Source organism: Bos indicus, chromosome 16 (assembly GCF_029378745.1).
Source record: "Bos indicus isolate NIAB-ARS_2022 breed Sahiwal x Tharparkar chromosome 16, NIAB-ARS_B.indTharparkar_mat_pri_1.0, whole genome shotgun sequence".
NCBI lineage: Eukaryota > Metazoa > Chordata > Mammalia > Artiodactyla > Bovidae > Bos > Bos indicus.
In genome coordinates, this window is record NC_091775.1 from 71,143,556 (window position 1) to 71,167,305 (window position 23,750).

Below are 23,750 nucleotides of genomic sequence, written 5' to 3' on the forward strand. Positions count from 1 at the left end.
GAAGCAACAGTTAGAACTGGACATGGAACAACAGACTGGTTCCAAATAGGAAAAGGAGTACATCAAGGCTGTATATTGTCACCCTGTTTATTTAACTTATACGCAAAGTACATCATGAGAAACGCTGGACTGGAAGAAACACAAGCTGGAATCAAGATTGCCGGGAGAAATATCAATAACCTCAGATATGCAGATGACACCACCCTTATGGCAGACAGTGAAGAGGAACTCAAAAGCCTCTTGATGAAAGTGGAGAGTGAAAAAGTTGGCTTAAAGCTCAACATTCAGAAAACGAAGATCATGGCATCCGGACCCACCACTTCATGGGAAATAGATGGGGAAACAGTGGAAACAGTGTCAGACTTTATTTTTCTGGGCTCCAAAATCACTGCAGATGGTGACTGCACCCATGAAATTAAAAGATGCTTACTCCTTGGAAGGAAAGTTACGACCAACCTAGATAGCGTGTTCAAAAGCAGAGACATTACTTTGCCAACAAAGGTCCGTCTAGTCAAGGCTATGGTTTTTCCTGTGGTCATGTATGGATTTGAGAGTTGGACTGTGAAGAAGGCTGAGCGCCGAAGAATTGATGCTTTTGAACTGTGGTGTTGGAGAAGACTCTTGAGAGTCCCTTGGACTGCAAGGAGATCCAACCAGTCCATTCTGAAGGAGATCAGCCCTGCGATTTCTTTGGAAGGAATGATGCTAAAGCTGAAACTCCAGTACTTTGGCCACCTCATACGAAGAGTTGACTCATTGGAAAAGACTCTGATGCTGGGAGGGATTGGGGGCAGGAGGAGAAGGGGACGACAGAGGATGAGATGGCTGGATGGCATCACTGACTCGATGGATGTGAGTCTGAGTGAACTCCGGGAGTTGGTGATGGACAGGGAGGCCTGGCGTGCTGCGATTTATGGGGTCACAAAGAGTCAGAAACGACTGAGTGAATGATCTGATCTGATCTGATCTGATGTCACTATTGAGTCTGTCTATTCGATGTCACTATTTTATGTCTGTCTCACATGGGATAAGGGCAATATCACATTCCAATTGTTATTTTGGTTCCAATAACGAAACAGGTTGAAGTCTTTTTACATGTGTCAAATCCCCTTTGACATTCGCCTCTTTGGTGGGGCTGGTCAAACTCCTACCTTGTGGTTTAGCTTTAGAAGGAATTTGATCAACATGCCCAGAAGAGTTACCTTTTTGATATGAACACTTTTTTGAGATTTACAAAAGCAGGACGCCAACATCTCTAAGTGTGACCAGAAGTTGGTTTGCTGGCCATTCTTTCTTATTCACTGAGATGTTTTCTTGCCCAAAGAAGTCAAAGCAGCTCTTTGGAGACACTCCTGGCCTCTTCCTTGACTGCAGACATACCAGCTGTCCTCTGCAAGAAAGCAGAGCTAGAAGCAACTCTGGGTAAGTGAGTCATTTAATTCTTTCCAGAAGGTAGTTTAGCATCTCTTTTCCTGGAAGAAGAGGAACAGTTTCTGTTTCTGCCTAACTCTCGCTGGGGGAAGAACAAAGAATAGCACTTCAGCTCGAAAAAGCACACTCATTGTTCCAGAAACCTGGGCCAACACACCTCACCAGCCCTGCTCTCACTCTCGTAGAGTAACACTCAAGTCACTTTCTCTCCTGCACCTCCTCACGTTTTCTCTGTCGCTATTTCTCCCTGTGCCAGACCCCTGGATCAAGGGAAGGAGTCACATGGCAGGGACCAAAAAGGCGGGCTCTGCCATCTGACTACATATCACCACTATTATAAATCTTCCTAAAAAAGGAAGCTTGTCCTCTGGTTTCCTATTTACTGAGAGTAAGTGCTGCTGAATCATAAACGCCTGTAGTACTTTCCTTCCCGTTTCCCTGCTATGTTTACAATCTTACTGAGAAATGACTGACTTCACAGCTTTTGCCATTTAGTAACCCTTCAACATGGACTTAATATGAAATCCTTAAAATGAGCTGAGTAGACTCAAAAGTCCAAATTACCTAGACTGGTAGAGGTTAATGTTCTCCTGCATTAAATAGGAACAGAAGGTATCCGTTTTGTACTCCGATTGTGCCTGCCCAAGAAGTGAGTCAAATAAGCATATGAAACGTGATAGATGAGGGCAACAGGGGTAGGAAAACCACCCGAGTTGTGGAGAGAGGTCTGAGAAGTAAGCAAATGTAGGCGTGTCCTGCTCCTTTCACCTCCATGCACTTCTATCTAGACCTTCTACTCTCCTTTTCCAGCGCAGAGCTGACAGAGACACAGCCCTTTAATATTTCAATCTATTTTTAATTTTTATAGCCACATAACCACCAAGCACTGTGCTACTGAGCGAATGCATGGCAGCAACCCAAGTACCTGGGATTACTAAAAAAGCATTACAAGAAAACAGTTAAGTACCAATTTCAAAGATTTTCATTAACTTTGTATTTTTACAATGTTGGTTTACTCTGAAAAAATCCACCACATACTTGTGACGCTTAGAACTCAACTGCCTTTTCATTCTATAGGTAAGGGAACAGATCTAGAATATTGTTATTAAAGCTAAAAGGCTAGTCACAGAGGTGGGACCAGATACCACCCTAAGACTCTCTATTATATTTCACAATCCTTAGAGAAAGAACTTGAAATACCAGGTTTCATGACCCACAGCATTTAGATATACCAGAGGTTAAATCCACTACTCTAAGAAAAAAGATGACCCATTTATGCCTTGGCCTCTGCTATAAAGTAATCCCTGTGTGTGCTAAGTTGCTTCAGTTAATGTCTGACTCTTTACGACCCCGTGGACGGTAGCCCACCAAGCTCCTCTGTCTAGGGGCTTCTCCAGGCAAGACTACTGGAGTGGGGAAGTGGGGATCCTCCAGGGGATCTTCCTGACCCAGGGATTGAAACCAAGTCTCTTACATCTTCCGCTTTGGTAGGTGGGTTCTTTTCCACTACTGCCACCTGGGAAGTAATCCCTAAGTGAGCCCAATAAAGATGCTAGAAAAGGCTCCCTGTGAGGCAAAGAAATTCTCAGTGCTACAATTAGGTTATTTTTCTATCTAGAGTCATAAATTAGGGGCAAGTGGAATTCAACTAAGGCATACATTATGTGCAGGGTCCTAATATAGTGTTACTGATCGTAGCATGAATATTATTTATAGATTTTATCTTTTTCATTACACACATTATACGAAAGCTAAACTTAATCTTGGTTCACAATATTCTGAAATAAGACAGGGTAGGAAAAGCCTGAGGGTCAAAACACAATAGGAATTATAGCTGTTTAGAAAGGCTTAAAATACAGGTTTAAACATGTGAACAAGAGGTCAGTAATTATAACAAGTAAATTGAAGACATACATGTCTCCCAAAAGTCTTAACTCATACCATTGTTAAAACAAACTGTTAAAATCACAGCATTCTTTGTTACATTTAGCGACCTTAACTTACCCCTTCTGTGAAACAGAAATGGTAGATATTCATAGCATATCTGAAGATAGGTGGCATTAGGCCAAATTATTGGCAACCTGCCGGAAAAGCTCTTTTTAAAGAATGTAGTAAAATAACAGTCAATGGCATTGGTAATTTCATACAAAAATATAAAATCAAATGTGAGTAAGGACTCAAACGGATATCTGTACATCAAGGTTCTTAAGGACACTGCTTACAACAGCCAGAAGGTAGAAATATTCAAATGTCCACTGACAGATGAATGGATAACAAAATGTGGTATATACATATAATGGAGTATTATTCAGCCTTAAAAAGGAATGGAACTCTGGTATGTGATACAGCATGGATGAACCTTGAAAACACTATATCAAGCAAAATAAGTCTGACAAAAAAGAACAGATATTATATGATTCCACTTCTGTGAGAGACTTAGAAAATAAGATTCATACAGAAAGTAGAACAGTGGCTACTAGGGGGTGGAGGGAGGAGGAATGGAAAGTTCTTGTTTAACGGGTAAAGAGTTTCAGTTTTAGAGATTTAAAAATTTTGAAATGCAGTGGTAATGGTTGGGAAAAAATGTGAATATACTTAATGGCATTGAATTGTATACTTAAAAGTAGTTAAAATGGTAAATTTTATTATGTAAATTTTGATACAATAAAAAACTAATTGAGAAAAAAATTTTAAAAATCAAATGAGAAATGTAAGTGGTAAGTTCTAAGTTTCTAATACATGTCATCAAGTAAAAACAGACTTGGGTCACCACCTCAAAGCCATTTATCCTGTGTGTTTATTACTCTATAATTCACGTCCACCATGATTATGAATGATGTATTTACGTTAAGTACAAGTTCCAAACACAGAAATAGAGAAACTGAAGCAACGGATTTATGTCAACACAATTCCATCTGTTAACACTGTCCTTTGAACCCAGGGACGAAAGTCATGTGGTAGGGCTGGGAGCGTCACCTTAGCTGTGAAGTCCTACTTTATGTCACAGGGCACTTCTGGAAGGAAGCTCTGGAATGACCAACTCTAACTACTTGCAGATTTCCTACTAGTCCTACACAGGAAGTCATTCTTGTGTCTCACCTGCATGAGTTCCTGTTTTGAGACCTGGGGGCTGGCGAGTTGAAATCCAGTTCCAGGGAGTGATGTCATCTCAACTGAGCTATGATCCTGGTGACCTGCTCCCCATCCTGGTGTTGTTGCAGCCCTTCAGCTGGGGTTCAGGTTATAAGGGGACCAAAAAGGAAAATGGGGGAGTAGGATAACAGAACAAGGAAAATGCTTGCACATTTCCTTCGTTCCACTAAAGCTTTTTCTGCTTCCATTTAATGTGATGGGCGGGCCTGGCCAATGGCAGCTGGAATCTGCACAGAGGCTCTTGGGGTGGGGATAGGCTCTGTCACAGATCTTGAAAATACAAAGAATTAAAACATACAGAAAACTTTCATTATGTTTGTGGCACCATTTGGAAATGGTGATTTATTCTTTCATCTTTGGATAAAGTTTAAAAAAAACATGCATTAACTTAAAAAGTTTGTATTCTGTTGTAAACACAGTATGACTACAGGAGCGATCTCAGCAACAGAAAGAAATAACAAACACAAATGTATAAATACTCATGTTCTTTCGACACAATGTCAAGTGGATGAGGAGGTCAAATCTCGAAATCCTGTCAATACATAATAAAATAGGATTGCCGTTCAATCCCACTGAGATGAGATCCTTTGGTTCTTAGGATACTCAGCCAAAAAGCTAAAACAAAGTCAAACACAGTAAGAAGCAGAAACTGCTAACCTTTCAAAATGAAAGGAAGAGAGGTCTTTGAATAGAAAAAAAATTGTAAGCAATTAAAAGAAAGAGAGACTTCAATCTTTAGTGCATTTATTTTACATCATGATTCTTTAATTCTTATTAAGTTGATACAGTTTGGGGAAATAAATACTCCTTTCCCTTTTTTGCTGCCTATGTATTAGTAGCGGTAGGAAGAACAGAATATGACAATAGGCAAAGGGTGTAGAAAGTGGAAAGACAGAGAGAGAGAGCTGAGAGCTCATATGAATCCTACTGTTAGCAATACCAACCAAGAAAGTAGAGTTGACAACAGGAAGTGTTTTTTTAAGTGGACTTCAGAAAGAATGAATATGGGACCACATTCGATATACATTAATTATATAGCATTGTGGTTGAGTTTCCTATCAGACATGATGTGTATCTTCCTTTTTTTCTCATTTTTTAAGCTTCATAGATGACACTACTTGTGAAGCACTTTTAGTATATATATCTTGGTTAGCGAAAAGCACAGTCAGCTGCCATGTAAAGGTCATCCTTTCAAGTAACACTTCATTCTACGCTCGGAGCTTCATCTCAGAGGAAATTCTTGAAGGTTGTTCCTCTTTTAGTTGGGTTTACAACTCACCTGCACCACTAAATGCAGATAAAATAAAGATCACACCTTGGTTTGTATGTAACAGCCCCTTGCAAAGGTAGCCAGTATCTTGTCCAGACAGTAACTGTAAAGGAATTGTTCTCTCTCAGGCCTTTTCTCTCCATTTCCTCTAAAGCTCTTCATCCCAATGCCTGGTGTCCCGTGAGTGAGTGTGAGGCTGAGCTGCCTCCGTGCTAGAGATGCCTGTTGCAGAGAAGGCCAGAATGTGTGCAGAGAACTCTGCGTTCTGTTCATCTCATCAGCTCTGCCCAATCCACAGGGGTAAAAAACGGATGAGATTTGATATCTTCAACACCAGCAACTCCAGCACCAAGCCGCTCCACAGGGTTGAACTGTAAGAGCTAAAAAGGAAGGATTTAAGTGAGTAGTGGGAATCTAACTAAAGAATCAAAGGAAAATAAAAACATAATGAAAGGAAACTACTTCTAAATTCAACCTCAGTAACAAATGGACTTGATGACAGCCAACTGACTGTATTTCCTTGAAAGAGGATTGTGTCTGTAACACCACCCTAGCTATGGGGTGCTGGGGAATATATCTGAGTTTATGGCTTTTCAAATGATATCACCTTGAGTAACTCACTTTGTTACTATATACTATATGCTGCTGCTGCTAAGTCGCTTCAGTCGTGTCCGACTCTGTGCGATCCCATAGACAGCAGCCCACCAGGCTCCCCGTCCCTGGGATTCTCCAGGCAAGAACAGTGGAGTGGGTTGCCATTTCCTTCTCCAATGCATGAAAGTGAAAAGTGAAAGTGAAGTCGCTCAGTCGTGTCCGACTCCTAGCGACCCCATGGACTTCAGCCTACCAGGCTCCTCCGTCCATGGGACTTTCCAGACAAGAGTACTGGAGTGGGGTGCCATCGCCTTCTCTGATATACTATATAGCTATAGTATATCTAGTATATCTATACTATATATCTATACTATACTATATATCTATATACTATAGGATAGTTCCACCTATCAATTTCCTACTCCAAAAGAATGATCATGACATTAATTAGATATTGCACCAAATTCTGAGAGATCCAGCTACTCCTTTCATGGTTAGAAAGTCTGAGAGGCACATTAAGTCTTTCAACCTCTAGTGAATTATATATGCCCTGGGACTAAATTTACCTAAGGTCTGAACGTGTGTGCTAGCTGCTTCAGTCATGTCCAGCTCTTTGTGACCCTATGCGCTGGGGCCCATCAGGCTTCTCTGTCCATGGAATTTCCCAGGCAACAATGCCCTCCTCCAGGGGATCTTCCCAACCCAGGGATTGAACCTGCGTCTGTTGTGTCTCCTGCCTTGGTAGGTGAGTTCTTTATCACCAGTGCCACCTGGGAAGCCCAAGGTCTGAATAAGCAAATTCATATTCTAAAACTGCTTTCTTTTAAACAGCTGCCTCACATGGAACAATTTGATCCAATGAGTGAAATGTGTTTCAACTTCTTCACTAATAGCAATAAGGCTAAAATAAGTTAATAATGTTATTTGCAACACGATTTGTGTGGGAAAATAAAAGTAGTCATACACAGTAACAGATGACACTGGTCATACTGAAAGAATGTGTTACTTAAGACATTCATGTATCCTCAAATTTTTGTTTTAACAACTTTACTGAGAGATAATTTATATAGCACGAAATTTATCTATTGCAAGCGTACAACCTAATGACTCTTGGCAAATTTGAAGAGCTCCCTAAAAAGTTTCTTCATGTGGTTTGCAGTCAATCTACATTTCCATCCCCACCCCCAGGCAACCACTGATTTGCTTTCTATCTCTATAAACTTGCCCCTTCTGGACATTTCATATAAATGAGATCATAAAGCAGCTGCCTTCTTTCACTAAGCATAATGTTTCTGAGGTCCATCTGTGTTGTAGAAGGTGTTGCAGAAGGTGTCAACAGTCTGTTCCTTTCGGTTTCTGAATAGCATTCCACTATTTGAATATAACTACTTGGGGTTCCCTGTAGCTCAGACGGTAAAGAATCTGCCTGCAATGCAGGAGACCCAGGTTTGATCCCCAGGTCAGGAAGGTCCCCTGGAGTAAGGGAATGGCAAGCCACTCCAGTATTCTTGCCTGGAGAATCCCATGGACAGAACAGCCTGGTGGGCTACAGTCCATGGGGCTGCAAAGAGTTGAACACGACTGAGCAGCTAACACTCCTGCTCGTCTTTGGATGGAACATATTCTGTGAACTTTGGATGGAACATATTCTGTGAGTCTGTTCACCAGTCGATGGACGTATGGGCTCCCCAGGTTGTGGCTACCATTAATTGTACTGCTTTTAACATTTACATATATGGCTTCCTGCAGACGTGTATTTTCATTTCTCTTAAGGACATCCCTAGGAGTGGGGACAGTCGGTTGTGTTAAGTTTATGTTTAGCTTTTTAAGAAACTACCAAACTTTTCTAAGGTATCTGTACCATTTTACATTCCTGTTAGCAACGTATGAGAGTTTCAGTTTCTCTATATCCGCATCAACACTTGATACTATCTTCTTTACTACAGTCCTTCTAGTGGGTATTAATTATATCTTATTTTGGTTTTAATTTATATTCCCTAATGACTAATAACACTGAGCATCTTTTCATATACTTACTAGCCATTTATACAGCCTCTCTGGTGAATCTTTGCCCATTTTTATACTGAGCTGTCTGCTTACTGAGTTAAAGGGTTTCTTTACACATTCTGAAAACATGTCAGTTACTTGATGTGAATGTATTTTCTCCCAGTATGTGGCTTGTCTTTTCAATTTTTCACTGTTATCTTTTGAAGTGCAAATGTTTTTAATTTTGTTGAAGCCCACTTTATCATTTTTCTTTTATGGATCATATTTTGGTGTCACATATAATAATTCTTTTCCTAAGGCAAGGTCATGAAGATTTTCTCCTATTTTTTCCCTATGATTTTATAGTTTCAGCTCCACATATAGATCTATGAGCTACTTTTGAGTTAATTTTTGCATATGATATGAATTAAGAGTCTTAGTTCATTTTGGTTTTAGCATGTGAATATTTTATTTTCCCAACACCATTTGTTGAAAAGACTATTTTTCACCAAATTATCTTGGCATTTTTATTGAAAAATCATAGGATGCAGAGGGACATAAGGGTACACATGTGCACCCATGGCTGATTCATGTAGATGTATGGCAAAAACCACCACAATATTGTAAAGTAATCATCCTCCAATTAAAATAAATAAATAAAATTTTTAAAGAAGAATAAGAAAAAAGAATATTAAAAAATGAGTACAGTTAATGCAGGAAGCCTAACATCCAACTAGTAGGTGTTCCAGGAAAAAGAAATACATGGAAGAGAAGAAACTGTCAAATAAATAATACTTTAAAAACTTCCCAGGACTGAAATAAACACATTTACAGATCAAAAAAACAAAACAAAACAGTACACTACTCAGTTCCAGCCAAAGCCATGTATCATCATAACAGAACACCTTCTTGAAGTATGAGTATTTCAGTAAAAAATTATCATTATAAATTTTTATTAAGCATTTTAAGAGCTTTTAATTGACAGTATAGTATACAATTTATCATCTGCTATCAGCTGTTAGGTTATTTCTATAGTCTCTAGTCTGCACATACTCTGTACTAAATAAATACTCAATTCCAATTGAAAAAAAAAATTGTTTTGGATACTCTAGGTCCCTTGCCTTTTTTAAAAATTGATTTATTTAATTGGAAGCTAATTACTTTACAATATTGTAGTGGCTTTCCCCATACATCAACACAAATCAGCCACAGGTGTACAGGCGTCCCCCATCCTGAACCCCTCTCCCACCTCCCTCCCCATCCCATCCCTCAGGGTCATCCCAGTGCACCAGCCCTGAGCGCCCTGTCTCATGCATTGAATGTGGACTGGCGATCTATTTCACATATAGTAAAATACATGTTTCAATGCTATTCTCTCAAATCATCTCACCCTCGCCTTCTCCTACAGAGCCCAAAAGTCTGTTCTTTATCTCTGTGTCTCTTTTGCTATCTCGCATATAGGGTCATTGTGACCATCTTTCTAAATTCCATACATATGCGTTAATATATTGTATTGGTGTTTTTCTTTCTGGCTTATTTCACTCTGTATAATAGGCTCCAGTTCATCCACCTCATTAGAACTGATTCAAATGCATTCTTTTTAATAGCTGAATAATATTCCATTGTGTATATGTACCACAACTTTCTTATCCATTCGTCTGTGGACAGACATCTAGGTTGCTTCTATGTCCTGGCTATTATAAACAGTGCTGTGATGAACATCGGGGTACATGTGTCTCTTTCAATTTTGCTTTCCTTGGTGTGAATGCCCAGCAGTGGGATTGCTGGGTCATATGGCAGCCCTTCCCTTACCTTTTTAAAATACTCATTTCTGAAGTCAGCTAAACATTTCCCAATTTTGCTAATCTTTTCAAAGAACCAACCTGAGATTTAATTTGTCTCTTATTTTTATCTTCTAGCCAATGAAGATTTTCTCTTCACTGATTTCTGCTTGTTTTGGATTTATTTTGCTTTTTACAAAATGCTTTTTATCTTTCTAGTTTCCTCAATTACAAGGTGAGATTTTCATTTGAGACCATTATTTTCCTATAGAGATTTCTAAAGCCATACATTTTTCTCAAGAACTGATGTACCTGCATCCTGTAAATTTTGATATACTGTGGATCTGTTTTCATTCCATTAAAAACATTTTATGGCTTTTCTTGGGATTTCTTCTTTGACTCAGGCTATTTAAGAAGTGTGTTGTTTAATTTCCAAACACCTGTTATGGACTCACCAGATCTCTTTCTGTTGATGATTTCTAACAAAAAATTGTTACAGTCAGTGTATGCTATGTGATTTCAAGTCTTTCAAATACTGAAACTTGTTTTATGGCATAGCAAATGATCTATCACAGACAATATTCCGTGTGCATGTGATAAGAATGTATTCTACAATCATTGTTCTATACATGTCAGAGTTGTTTGATAGTGTTGTTCAAGTCTTCTCTATATCCTTGCTGATTTTCTATCAATTATCATGAATAGGGTATTGAAGCCTCCATTTATTATTGGAATATCTATTTTTCCTTCAAAATAGGACTTAGCTTCATATGTTTTGAAGGTGTTATTAGAACATATACATTTATAATTGTTATATCTTTCTTTGTATTGATCCTCTCATCATTATAAAAAATCTTAGTCTCTGATAAGTCTCATTTTCACATCTATTTTATCTGATATTTAATTTGGTTAATTAAATAAATTAATTAATTTTTATTTAATTAATAAATTAAAATAAATGTAATATTTATCTGGTTATTTAATAAAACCACTTCATCTCTCTTGTGGTCACTGTTTGCATTGTTTATCTTTTCCCACCCTTTTTCTTTCAACCTATTTGTGTTTATTAATTCAAGCATGCCTCTCATACACTGATAACTGGATCTTTTTTATCCAGTGAACAATCTTTGTCTTTCGCTTCACGTGCTTAGAGGTTCACACTGAATGACACGGTGAGTTCACATTTGCCATTTCGCTATGCCTTCTCCAGTTACTGCCTTTGCTATTCCTCTTTACTGCCTTGTTCTGTGCCAAACACTTTCTACTGTACTGTTTCAGTTCCTCTATTAACTTACTATTTTTTGAGTGGTTGCTATCAAGATTATAATATGCTTCTTAATTTATCACAGTCTATTTCAGATTAATGGCAATCCACTCCAGTACTATTGCCTGGAAAATCCCATGGACAGAGGAGCCTGGTAGGCTACAGTCTATGGGGTTGCAAAGAGTCGGACACGACTGAGTGACTTCACTTTCACTTCACTTCAGATTAATACTTATTTACTTCTTCCAGTGAAACGAAGAAATTTTGCTCCACGATGGTTCTATTCCTTCTGCCTTCCTTTGTCTTAAGTACTGCACTGTTGTTGCTGTTTAGTCGCTAAGTCACGTGTGACTCTTTGGTGACCCCAAGGAGTACAGTCCACCAGGCTCCCCTGTCCATGGGATTTTCCAGGCAAGAATATTAAAATGGGTTGCCATTTCCTTTTCCAGGGGATCTTGCCAACCCCAGGACTGAACCCAAGTCTCCTGCATTGGTAGGCAGATTCTTCACCACTGAGCCACCAGAGAAGCCCTAAATACTGTATATTATATCCATATGTCATTAAATACTACATAGTCATTAAATACTATATATTACATGTGTTATAAACCAACCAGCATAGTGTTATAAATATTGCTTTGTTCAACCTTATGTTTTTTAAAAGAAGTTGAGCAGAGAAATGAGAAAAAAAACATATTTAGTCTTCTCTATTAACTCATATTTATCTTTCTAACAGTCTTCATTTCTATGAATTCAAGTCACTATATGGTAACTTTCAGCCTAAGGACTTCCTGTGTTATTCCTCATAAGACAGGTTTGCTAGGAATGAATGCTCTGTCTTTACTTGGAAATTTATTTATTTCATTTTTATTTTTTGAAGGATAATTTTGCTGGATAAGGAATTCTTGGCTGAAAATTACTTCCTTTTAACACTTTAAATATGCCTTTCCACTAACTTGTCTTCCATTGTTTCTGATAAGAAGTTAGACATCAATGTTCCTTTGAATACAAGTTGTTCTTGGCTGCTTTCAAAATTTTCAAATTGTTTTTGTCTTTCAACAATTGAAAGATGAAATATCCCTATGTGGATCTCTCTGTATTTTCCAACTTAATGTCCACTAAGCTTCTCGAATGCATTTTAATGTTCTTCATCAAATTTGTGACGCTTTTAGCTATTATGTCTTAAACATTTTTTGCTGCCCTTTTCTCTATGTTCTCTCTTTCTGGAACTCCCATTATATGTATTTTGGTGTATTTAATATCATCTTACAGGTCTCCATATCCCTGTTCATTTTTCTTCAAACATTTTTAATCTGTTTTCAAATTGAATAATTACTATCATCCTGGTCTTCAAGTTCTTTGACTTTTCCTTTATCTATCTAAAATTTGCTGTTGAGATGCTCCAGGGAATTTTTTTCACCTATTTAAGTCTTCATTTCAATTATTGTACTTTTCAACTTGAGAATTTCTATTTGGCTCTTTTTTAAAAAAAATAAGATTTAAATATCATTGAGAATCTTTATTTATTGATTCATTATTGTCTTAATTTCCTTTAATTCTTTTTCAATTAATTATTTTTGGTTGTTCTGGGTCTTTGTTGCTGCATGCGGGCTCTCTTTCTGCAGCAAGCAGGGGCTACTCCCTTTGTCGTGGTACACGAGCTTCTCACTGCGGTGACTTCTCTTGTGGAGCACAGGTTCTAGGCGCACGGGCTTCAGTAGCTGCAGCACGCAGGCTCTAGACTGCAGGCTCGGTAGCTGTGGTGCACAAGCTTAGCTGCTCCATGGCATGTGGAATCTTTCTGGACCAGGAATCGAATCTGTGTCCCCAGCATTGGTAGGCAGATTCCTATCCACTGTAACACCAGGGAAGTCCTCCTTTAAGTTATTTATACACAGATTCCTTTAGTTCTTTGAATATAACTATAATAACTGCTTTGAAGTCTTCACTATATCCAAAATCTCGGGACACCCAAGAGCAACTTCTATTGACTGCTTTTTTTCTCTGCCTATTTTGTTTCTATGAATATCTTACAACATTTTGCTGAAAATGAGACATCTTAGACAATATATTTTAGTGACTCTAGAGTCATTTTTTCCATGAAGATGGTTATCATTGCTGTTTATTCTTTGTTTGGTAACTTTTTTCCAGCTAGATTTGTAAATCTGCTTTCCCCCACCCCCACCTCCAACTATAATAAGCAGAGGTTGACAGACTTACTCATTTTTTTTTCTTTTTTTTTTTTTAGTTTTTTAACTTATTTATTTTTCAATTGAATGATAATTGCTTTACAAAATGTTTTTGTTTTCTGTCAAACATCAACATGAATCAGCCAAGTTTTATATTTTCATTTTTAAGCTTGGTTTCCTAAGGGTCACTCCTGTGCCTGCATAGCTTAGGGGCCAACTAGTGATTGAAAAGGGCTGCCAAGTCTGTCCAACTTTATAATTTCCTTTTTTGAGAAGAGAACTTTCCAACCTTCTCATATATGGCTAGTCATTCGCATCTGAGAATATCCCTAAAGCATATAATTTTGTTCTTCAGAATTTAGTCAACTGGAATAAAATATCTGGATGATTACATTAATGGTTCCACAACTGTAGGAAACCCCAATACTCAAATTAAACCTACACGTTTGTTTCTTCTTTTTCCTTTATTTCTATTTTTTTCTTTCATTCACTAATCATTAACTTAATTATTTATATAAAAATATCAGTTGATTTCCTATTGGGTGCCAATCCAGTACTTTTCTAGACCTTTTCAACATATATCACCAGCAGTAGCCTCACTCTTACACTGGCAACCCTATACTATAATTCAAATACATACTTCATCAAACTATAAATTACTACATGTCATGAGCTCTCAGTGCTACTCTATCAATAATAATAATACAAAATATTTATGTGACACTTACTGTGTACTAGGCATTATTCTAATTGCCTTGTATAAATTAGTTCATTGAACTCACAACACCTCTATGAATAGTTACTATAATTATCTCTGTTTTATAGATGAGAAGATAGAAACTTGTTTAAGGTCATATTAGGCAGTAGACAGCAAGGATACGATCTGAATTCAGGTACTAAGTCTCCAGAAGCCATGCTGTTAACCAGAGCATCACACTGCCTTATGAGTGTGTGATCTGCAAATGCCAAGAATCTATTACTTTACTTTGATATTACCAAATCCACAAGGGCAGTGAAGTATACATTTCAAAAGACTGTACTCTGTCTTTTCACTTGAAATTACTGTATCCAGCATTCAAAATGACTTTTTATTAAAGTGTACTGAGTACAAAGAATTTTTATATTAGAAGTTGCTAAGGTGTGTTAAGAGAAAAGCTGCTATTATAAAACAAACATCTAAGAATATTCTAACATAGCAAATCCATTTTCAGAATCAGACAATTCATATCTATTGATTGAGATGTGGAAGGCATCAAACATTTGAATATAAAACTAAAATACCACACATTGGTAAGAATTAACTATAACTATAGCATCTTTTTAATATTTTGGCAAATATGTAAACATGTAAGTTCTCTCTTTCTTGTTACAATTGGTTTTTCCACCCCCATTCTCTCCAAACCATGACCTCATTATGAAATTCCAATGAAAGTTCATATTTTGACTTTTATGAAAGTCAATTTACCTTAGTTCGTGAACTCTTCATAAACTTGTAAGTATAAATCCATAGGCAAAAATATAACTGTTTCACCCATGACTGTCTTGCTTATTCTGCCATTTAAAATATTAATACTATCCCAGATCTTCTGAGAGATTTCACAAAGATTGTTCTGCTAAGAGAATGTGTTGACCAGTGGCAAAAACAAGACAGTCTCTGCCAACTTCCTTTCTCTTAAAGAACAGACAATAAAGCTGAGCAATGGAAGCACAGAAATTTGTTTCTCATATACTATCTTTCAACTGACAAAGCAATTGTGTCATAAAGAACTAAATGTACACTGTGAAGTACAAACATACATGCTCTGAGCATCTGTAAATTGTAAATATATATTTTGTAAATTGCATTCAAAATGTAACTTCGCTTACTTTAGCACCATTCACTTGGACTGGGATGACTAGACCATGGGTACAGGGAATTATGAACTCTAGAAGAAAGCAAGCAGCTAAAAAGACCAAAGAGAGGAAAATCTCCTCAAAGTGGACTAATTCTTTCCATATAAATTGTTTGATGATTTTTTAAAATAACCTCTATGAACTGTGAGGTAGTGGAAGAGGAAAGTCAAAATGACAGATTGCTAATCATGCCAAGAGACCTCTTTTCCCTTTCCTGACGATGTTTCCTTAACGTGAGTGGTAGTTTCCTTAGGCAGGCCAGGGACAGAATGCTGCTTTACTATATAAATATACTTATATACTATAAGATATATATATATATATACTTATATACTATATAAGTATACTATATAAGATATGTACACATCTGTATAGGGGAACTTAACATATCTTAAGCTCAGACTCCTTACAATATAAATTCTGATAGACAGGAGCAGCAGATGTTTATTAATTAATGTGGGGAATTCTATTCTCAGTATTTGTCATGATGACTACTTCTTTAAGAAAGAGAAACAAACAAAAGCAGTTGCTGCTGCTGCTGCTGCTGCTGCTGCTGCTAAGTCGCTTCAGTCGTGTCCAACTCTGTGCGACCCCATAGACGGCAGCCCATCAGGCTCCCCCGTCCCTGGGATTCTCCAGGCAAGAACACTGGAGTGGGTTGCCGCTAGCCCTCCTTAAATTAATAGACAAAAAAAATACTTTGAATTTACCTTGCTGTTCCACAACAAAAAGAGGAAAATAGAGGAAGAGCTGTCCTTTCTCTCCATTAGAATGAAATGCTTTATGAATCTTTACATTACCTCTTAATCCTTGTACAAAGTGCTCAGGGTACTCTCATCTCACTATTTTCAACCTAATTATGTTTCTTTGTATTTTACATACTCTGGACAAATGAATCTTCCTGAAGCACAACTCTGATCCTTTCACTCTTTGTGCACAAAAACTTCAAATCTCAATTTTTTACTGAATTAAATACTATCATTCTCTTTTGGTATTTATGATAAGAGAATCCCAGCTTCTCTTTCCACACTCATTTACTACTGTTACTCATCCCTATATTCTCCCTGTACTCTAGATAAACCAAACTTTTGATTTCCCAAATGAGTCTTTCTGACTCAGTCCTTGCCTTCATTCAAACTTTTCATCCCTCCTAGCTATTCCCCCACATCTAACCTTCCAATGCCAAAATTCTGGCTAAGGCTCCACAAAAATAACACTCACTACACAAAACCTTCCCCACCACCACCACTGCATCAGTTATAACATCTCTTTATCCTGACTTGCCAAAGTATTTTTTAAACCGCTCTGATAGCCTTTACCAAATCCATCTGTGATATAGCTATTTGTGAGTCTCAGGTTTGCAGCTTATGACACCATGCCTTTATATATATTTGCTGAATGGAACCAAAATCACTGCCTAAGAAAATACTAGGTAAATCTTTTCTTAATATATTATCCCCTCCTCTTTTTTTTTCCTCTTCTTTTTTTTTTTTTTTTTTTACAAATTTTGCTTTCCCTGATTTAAAAATAATTTGTGTTTCATTAAACAAAAATTTTGGTTCTTGATCTTTTTCAAATAAGTTTTCCATTGATATTTTCCCAAAAGTGTAAGGGATCACAGTTCTGACAATTCTTGCTGATCTGTGGTGAGTCTACCATAAAGCTAGACAAGCATTTTAAATGTAGGGAATCAATTTAAGGAGCTCACTAGAGTAAGCCTACCTCTGGTATACCAAACTTTAATTATCAATAGTCTCTTTTTTCAAAGCCACCAGAAATACACTAACTGACAGCAATATTCAAGTTCCATGACTGGACCTAAAGTGATTTAACTTGGCAAGATTTTCTACCATTTCTCTCCCAACCAGCCAATTCTTAAGCTTATCAATATGAATTAAAGATTTAAAATAGCCATTTATGAAATGTCGAGACTAGCTCTAAGGAATAAACACTTCAATAACTTTAAAAAAAAAAAAAAGGAAAAAAGGAGCCATTCATATATGGTTACAAAATATAAAGCAGCTACAGACAGGCTTAAAAGCAATACTTAAATCTCACGTCTACACAGATATATGTGAAGTGAAGTGAAGTAGCTCAGCCGTGTCCGACTCTTTGCAATCCTGTGGACTGTAGCTTACCAGGCTCTTCCCTCCATGGGATTCTCCAGGCAAAAGTACTGGAGTGGGTTGCCATTTCCTTCTCCAGGGGATCTTCCCAACCCAGGGATTGAACCCAGGTCTCCCACATTGCGGGCAGATGCTTTAACCTCTGAGCCACCAGGGAAGCCCCCATACAGATATATGGAATTGACTAAACATTAGCCTGGATTTCAGAAATAAAAAAATAAATAAAATACAACTTTTAACTGTTCTGACATCACCAATACTTAGATTATAACAGAAGCCTAAAGATACACAGTACTAGTTCTGAACGTGTAATTACAATGGGTCCTTCTTGCCCAAAACTAATTTCTTTAAGGTTTTAGAGCTGTGGGCTCTGCCAATTTGCATGGTTGATATACTTGGCCAATAGGTCAATTAAATTACCTGTTGAATGAGTGAGCGAGCCTCTTCAGAGACACATTCTGGCATGTTCAAAGTGGTGTGAGTATTTATTCCTGCTGGATGGCACTCAACCAGAGTCTGAAACAATCAATCACATACACTTCTTATCCGAAATAACATCATATTCTGTTCCATCACAGGGTTTACAGACAGCAAATACAGACAGCTCAACAATCACCCTAGCCGCAGTGCCCTCTAAGCAGTCTAGGACAAAGGCTATGAGCCTAAAGAACTTCTAACTGGAAAAAAGGCAGTCAGCATAATCACATCATAAGCTATGCCACTTGCCATTTTCCCTTAGATATAAAGAAAATGGTCCATAATAGAAAGATTCCATTACAGCCAAAACTTAAAACAGGACTCGGTATCTTGGAAATTTTTTAATGTTCTTAAAAACGTCCAAAGTCGAGAATTTGTTAATAATAATGTTTTATATATGTATAGCACCTTATGGCTCAGATGTATTAACATCTATAGGTGATTTGTATATTTCACAACAATGTTAGGAGCTCAGTATTAACTACATATTTAAGGTAGATGGCTGCTTACAAAGGTATGATTGTTCATTTCTTCTATTTTGGTCCCAGGAGGCAATTTGCACAATACTCTATTAGAATCTATTAACCTCAAATATCTTACTTAAACATTATTGATCAGAAAGAGTATGAATTCTGTACTTAAGACAGAACAGAATGGAAAAATTAAGTGTTGAGAAAAAAAATCATGCTACCTTTAATATCTACATTAATTTTCTAAAGTGATAATTCCCTCCTGATTTCAGACAGGTGTTTAAAACAGAGAATTCTAACAAATCCTTACACAACCCTTACAGGTTTAACTCTGTTAAAACTGAATCGCAGAAAAGGAAGAGAAAGAATGTCTAGTCTTCTATCTCGCTATGTACTGACACTGTGACATAACAGAATTTTACTATCAATTTATTCAATGTAATACAATTCTGCTTTTTAAAACCTCTGGAATCTTGATAAATTTGCATTTTTCTGGTGTCCCATCCCTTTTGATATCAAGGTTTTCTTACTTAGTCCCCAACCTAAAAACTAAAGGCAAAGGCTAAATATTCTCAATTTGAAATCAAGGTAGCATCTGGATAAACTTATTAAACCTCCAGGTCACTGCTTACCTTGCCAGTGAGAAGTTCAAAGAGGACAGCACCCAAACTCCACCAATCACAGGCTTCAGTTTCTTCCGTGATTGCTCCAACCTCTAAACACACCAAAAAAGGTTGATATTAAAATTCCAAAGGTCAATTAAACTCTCAAAATTAACATGTATTAGCAAGGTGACCTTTTTAATGCTGAGAGAGCACATACTAAATACTACTGGGCTTTCAAAATTCCTGAAAGTTACTTATCCCTTTGGTCACCTACTGTGGTTGCATTTTTTTTTCCTATGCAGTCATATATTAAACTGAGACATTTGTTCTTTAGTTGATAGAGGGACACCTTCAAGATGCTATACTTAAAAGTTACATGAATCTACTAGATCAGCATTTTGCTTAATTTTTCAAATTTGAGAATATACAGTCAACTCTATCTCAGAGGTCATTTTTTGTTTTAGAAATAAAGACTCTAGGTTTCAGAAGGAACTTCGAAAATTATCTAAACCAGTATTAATTATCCTTTGAGTTACAGAAACCAGAAAGGTGAAATGTCTTGTCCAATGTCATACAGTAAATCAGCAGCAGAACTAAGACCCAGTTTATAGTATCACCCCTCTCCTATATAATCAACTGTTTTCAACTAAAGGAGCATGTGAAATGCAAACTTGTTATTCAGAAGTACAGACAGACACGGTGTCTTAAGCCACAACTGAAACTACTGGCTAAGGTAAAGGCTTTTAGAGTATCTCCAAATTACAGTTTATCTGTGTTATCCCTCTCTCTCACCAGCACAAGTTCCTGAAATGTAATCGTTTTCAGGTGTAATCTTTCAGGTTTCTCCGTAAATCAGCAATAACTCCTCATTTCACCATTTTTGAGGTTTTTAGCTAACTCATGTTTTGATGTCTTCTTGTCCTTTCCTAATAAGATCCAACTAGTCCCTAAGCCTGAATATATCTGCCCTTTCATTTCCATTAGACTGATAAAACATGCTTGATTATTTGTCTGCAGGTAGCCCACAACTCACAATAATCATGTTGAAAAGGCTTTGTAAGTAGTTAGGTTGGAACTTGGACAATAATAATAAGTGGAAGAGGTGCTCAGGTGCCCAGTCTTTTAACGGATACTAAGTGAATCTACTATGTTGGAAAATCAAAAAGACTTGTAATACAGCTTGAGTTTTAAGTCTTAAAGGTCACAGGCATCAGAAAAAGAGCCATTTCTATGCAGAATACTGAAATTATTCCACTGCAGCAACCTTCTTCCGTATCCCTACCCCATTCTGGGTTGCTAAAGGCCCACGTTCAACTACGCCCTCCACACTAGCTCCCACGCAGTCTTTTCTCCCCCGGTGGTGCGACCCACCAAATGACAACCTCTATTCTCTAACTCAGCTGCTCTCAGCTAGGTGGTAAGAAGAAAACACAGATATTTAACCAACTCAAATTACTGTGTGAATGACCAAAAGTCTCCTAATCCCCTGAGAGCCCTTTGCATTCATGAAATAGCCAATTTGTTTGAAAAACTTAGAACTACCTTACTATCTGACAGCAAAGGGTCAGTTACACATATATTGGCACATCAATGGAACATTACTACGTAAGCATTTTAAATGATGTATTCACACAAGGTTGAAGTATGTAAGTAAATGTCTGGATACGTTAAATTTTAAAAAACAAGCTATAAAACAATAGAATCTTAATTTTAAAAATATGTATTTTTTTTTTAAGAGACTGGAGCGAAAATACAACAAAATGTTTTAGTTTTTGCCTCTGGGATGGTGAGATCTTTATTTTCATTCTATACTTACTAACCTACACGAATATCTAAGTGGTATGATTTTAAACATATAGTGAAATGACATGAAAACTTCATTCAGGCTTGTTGGAGCAGGAAAGATGAAGCTATTATAGGTCAGTCCTCCCTAAGAATCTATCTGCCTACAGTTTGCTCTACAATGTTACACTTAAACTTAGCCAAAAGACTGAGAAGCTATCCTCTACTTTAACGTGTTATATTATTTGAGACAGTAGAGGACTAGGAATCAAGAGTCCTGGCCTAAGAACCTTGAGGAATTCACTTGATCTCATCCTAACATGAGGATTAGATCTGAGGGCCCCTAGGTTAAATTTAGCTGTATAATCTACAATTCTGACATGGATTTCCTGAAGGAGATTTTCTTGAGGGACCATTCCTTGGGGGCTCTCATTCAAAGTACTTACACTACCCCTCCCAGATTCAAATACACTACCCCCACCGCCATTCCCAACATCCACACAGAGAGCCACCACCACCTTCAGAAGAGTGCTCTAGAAACTTTGGAAAGGATGTGTGTTCTTAGAAACGTTTGGGAAGTAGAAGAAACTTACCACAGCCCTGTCATCATATATAACCTTTTGCACATTTCCCTCTAGCCTACAGCAGGCAATGGATTGTATCACTTACCTATTCAAAATTCTAAAATGGCTTCTCTTTCTCACTAAACATTCAGTAACATTCAAATGTCTTGCTTAACCAGGCATGTATACATTCAGGTCTCCATAATGAGGTCTCAATGTATTTGATTCATTCAAACCAACACTTACAAGCAGTACAAACTAGGTCCCCTGCTAGGCCCTATTGCTCTGCAGAACTCTATGTACTTACTATGTTGCTAAATGATGTGAAGCTAAAGTCAGTTTCCCCCCTGGCAGGGTTAATGGATTTCTTTTTAAATACCTTGCTCAAGAATATGTTATGTCATTTTCTTTAATCATATAGCAAGTACTATATACTCCTTACTTTTATAAAGGTGTTACATGCTCACAACTCAAGACCCCAAGTTAATGACTAGCCATGTGTTTTGAATGTGGCACCTCCAAGTCTAACTTTCTGTGTATGAATGTTGCTAGTGGGCATGTATTGCAATAATGATAGTTGCAACAATAAAACAATAGCTAACATCTGCTGACTGCTTACTATATGTAAGGAACCGTGTTTAACATTTTACACGAATTATTTAACATTTCCAAGCATCCTTATGGAGAAGTTCCTTGGGTAGAAAGACTTTGAAGGAGAAAGAATACTATATTTGTGTGTTCAGGGAAAGGGGGAACACCTGATCCCGTCAGCTCAGATTAAGTTGTGAAAATCAGACATGTGTTGTAGGGTCTAACAACATGCCCTGAGGAGCTCTAGACTAGAATCACACCCCAAGCCTCGCTCACAAAGGTTTCCTGTCACAACTGAGCGAAGGGTCACTGGGGTAAGTCTTGGCAAGGTAATCAATGGCTAATACAACTTATAAAGGGACCTTTCAAATTCAGCTAAGGTCCAAAGTGCCATCACCCGTGCAGCCTAGACAATCAAACACTATGTGTTTGCCTGCTTCCCAGATCACTGCTAGGAAGGCGACTGGGGGTGAAACGTGTTACCACGTGTGTGTCGGGGGGGGGGCAGGGGGGCTCCTTGATGCTACCATAAGCATAGTGCATCTTCCTGAGCATCAAAGATTTTTATGTATGGGAGGGGGCAGGATGTTGTTTTATTATTAAAAGAAACACAGACCCATCATGGAACAGAATGTAATCCTTGCATGGATCTGCAAGATAAAAAGACTTCAAAGCAACATCAGGATCATATGACTAGTCTCAGAGGTCCCCATTTCATACCTCCTCTACAGTCAGAAATACCTGGACAGAAAAGTTTGAGAGGCACTTCCGGAGACAGACAAGGTGCTATGTCTCTATTGGTTTTCTGCAACCTCGCTAAACTAAGGCGTCTAAGAACAAGGCTCACTGGTTTTTATGCTGCTTTGAAATCTCTCACAATTTTCTGCCCGAGTCCTTAATAGGTAGGTAACAACCAACATAGTGCTTCAAAACGAGCCTCAGTCTGAACGTGAGACAACAGAGCCAGTAGCCAGAGACCCAGACAGGCCCTAAAGCCAACGCACTTCCCATCTTCAGTGGGCTCACTGTACAGTCCAGGATGCGCTACACGGCACCTCGTGGGGCCGCTGGCGACACTCTAGCGCCATCAACCTTAGTCTACTTCATCTACTCCCCGTTTCTTCTTCCATCTTTCCTTGACCTTCCCCTCTTCCTTCTTCCACAAACAGCCTGCTTCTTTTCCCCTCCCCTAACTCTCGCTTTCCTCCCCTCACCCCTTGGCACCACTGGTTAAGCGGGATTTCTAAAGCACTTGAGCCTAAAGGAACGACTGAACCCCATCTAAGAAACGTGCTCCTGAAAATCGGAGGCAGCTAGGCTGAATTTCATCTTGAATCTGACTGGACTAATAAATAAAGACAGCAACTTTGGAAAGTTAACTTTTTTTCTCATGGAAACCTGGAAAAAGACACTAAACAATTTTAAATCCATCCCCTTAACAATGCAGCTTGAACTACTTCAAAATGAGTTTATATTAAGCAGGGATTCATTAATTAATGTGAAACTGACATCATAACCAACTGTCCTTGATTTTAACAGATAACTCTGAACTACAACAATAAGATACAAAGAACT

The 23,750-nt window shown here is 37.8% G+C and overlaps 1 protein-coding gene across 7 annotated transcripts in view; it reads right to left on the bottom strand.

Moving 5' to 3' along the window:
- Positions 1-5,311: 5,311 nt before the first annotated feature.
- Positions 5,312-23,750, bottom strand: part of RPS6KC1 (ribosomal protein S6 kinase C1) — a 204,001-nt gene continuing 185,562 nt past the window's right edge. For 3 of the 7 annotated variants that reach the window (XM_070768601.1, XM_070768600.1, XM_019976168.2), the window contains 3 exons: positions 19,267-19,349; positions 18,108-18,203; positions 5,312-6,234 (listed from right to left, as the gene is read on the bottom strand). In XM_070768601.1, the coding sequence (XP_070624702.1) occupies positions 6,124-6,234; positions 18,108-18,203; positions 19,267-19,349 (290 nt within the window). In that variant the 3' untranslated portion in view covers positions 5,312-6,123. Of the gene's footprint in view, positions 6,235-9,729; positions 13,335-18,107; positions 18,204-19,266; positions 19,350-23,750 lie in introns of those variants that run through there. The other 4 variants (XM_070768598.1, XM_070768602.1, XM_070768599.1 and 1 more) reach the window with 3 other exon arrangements.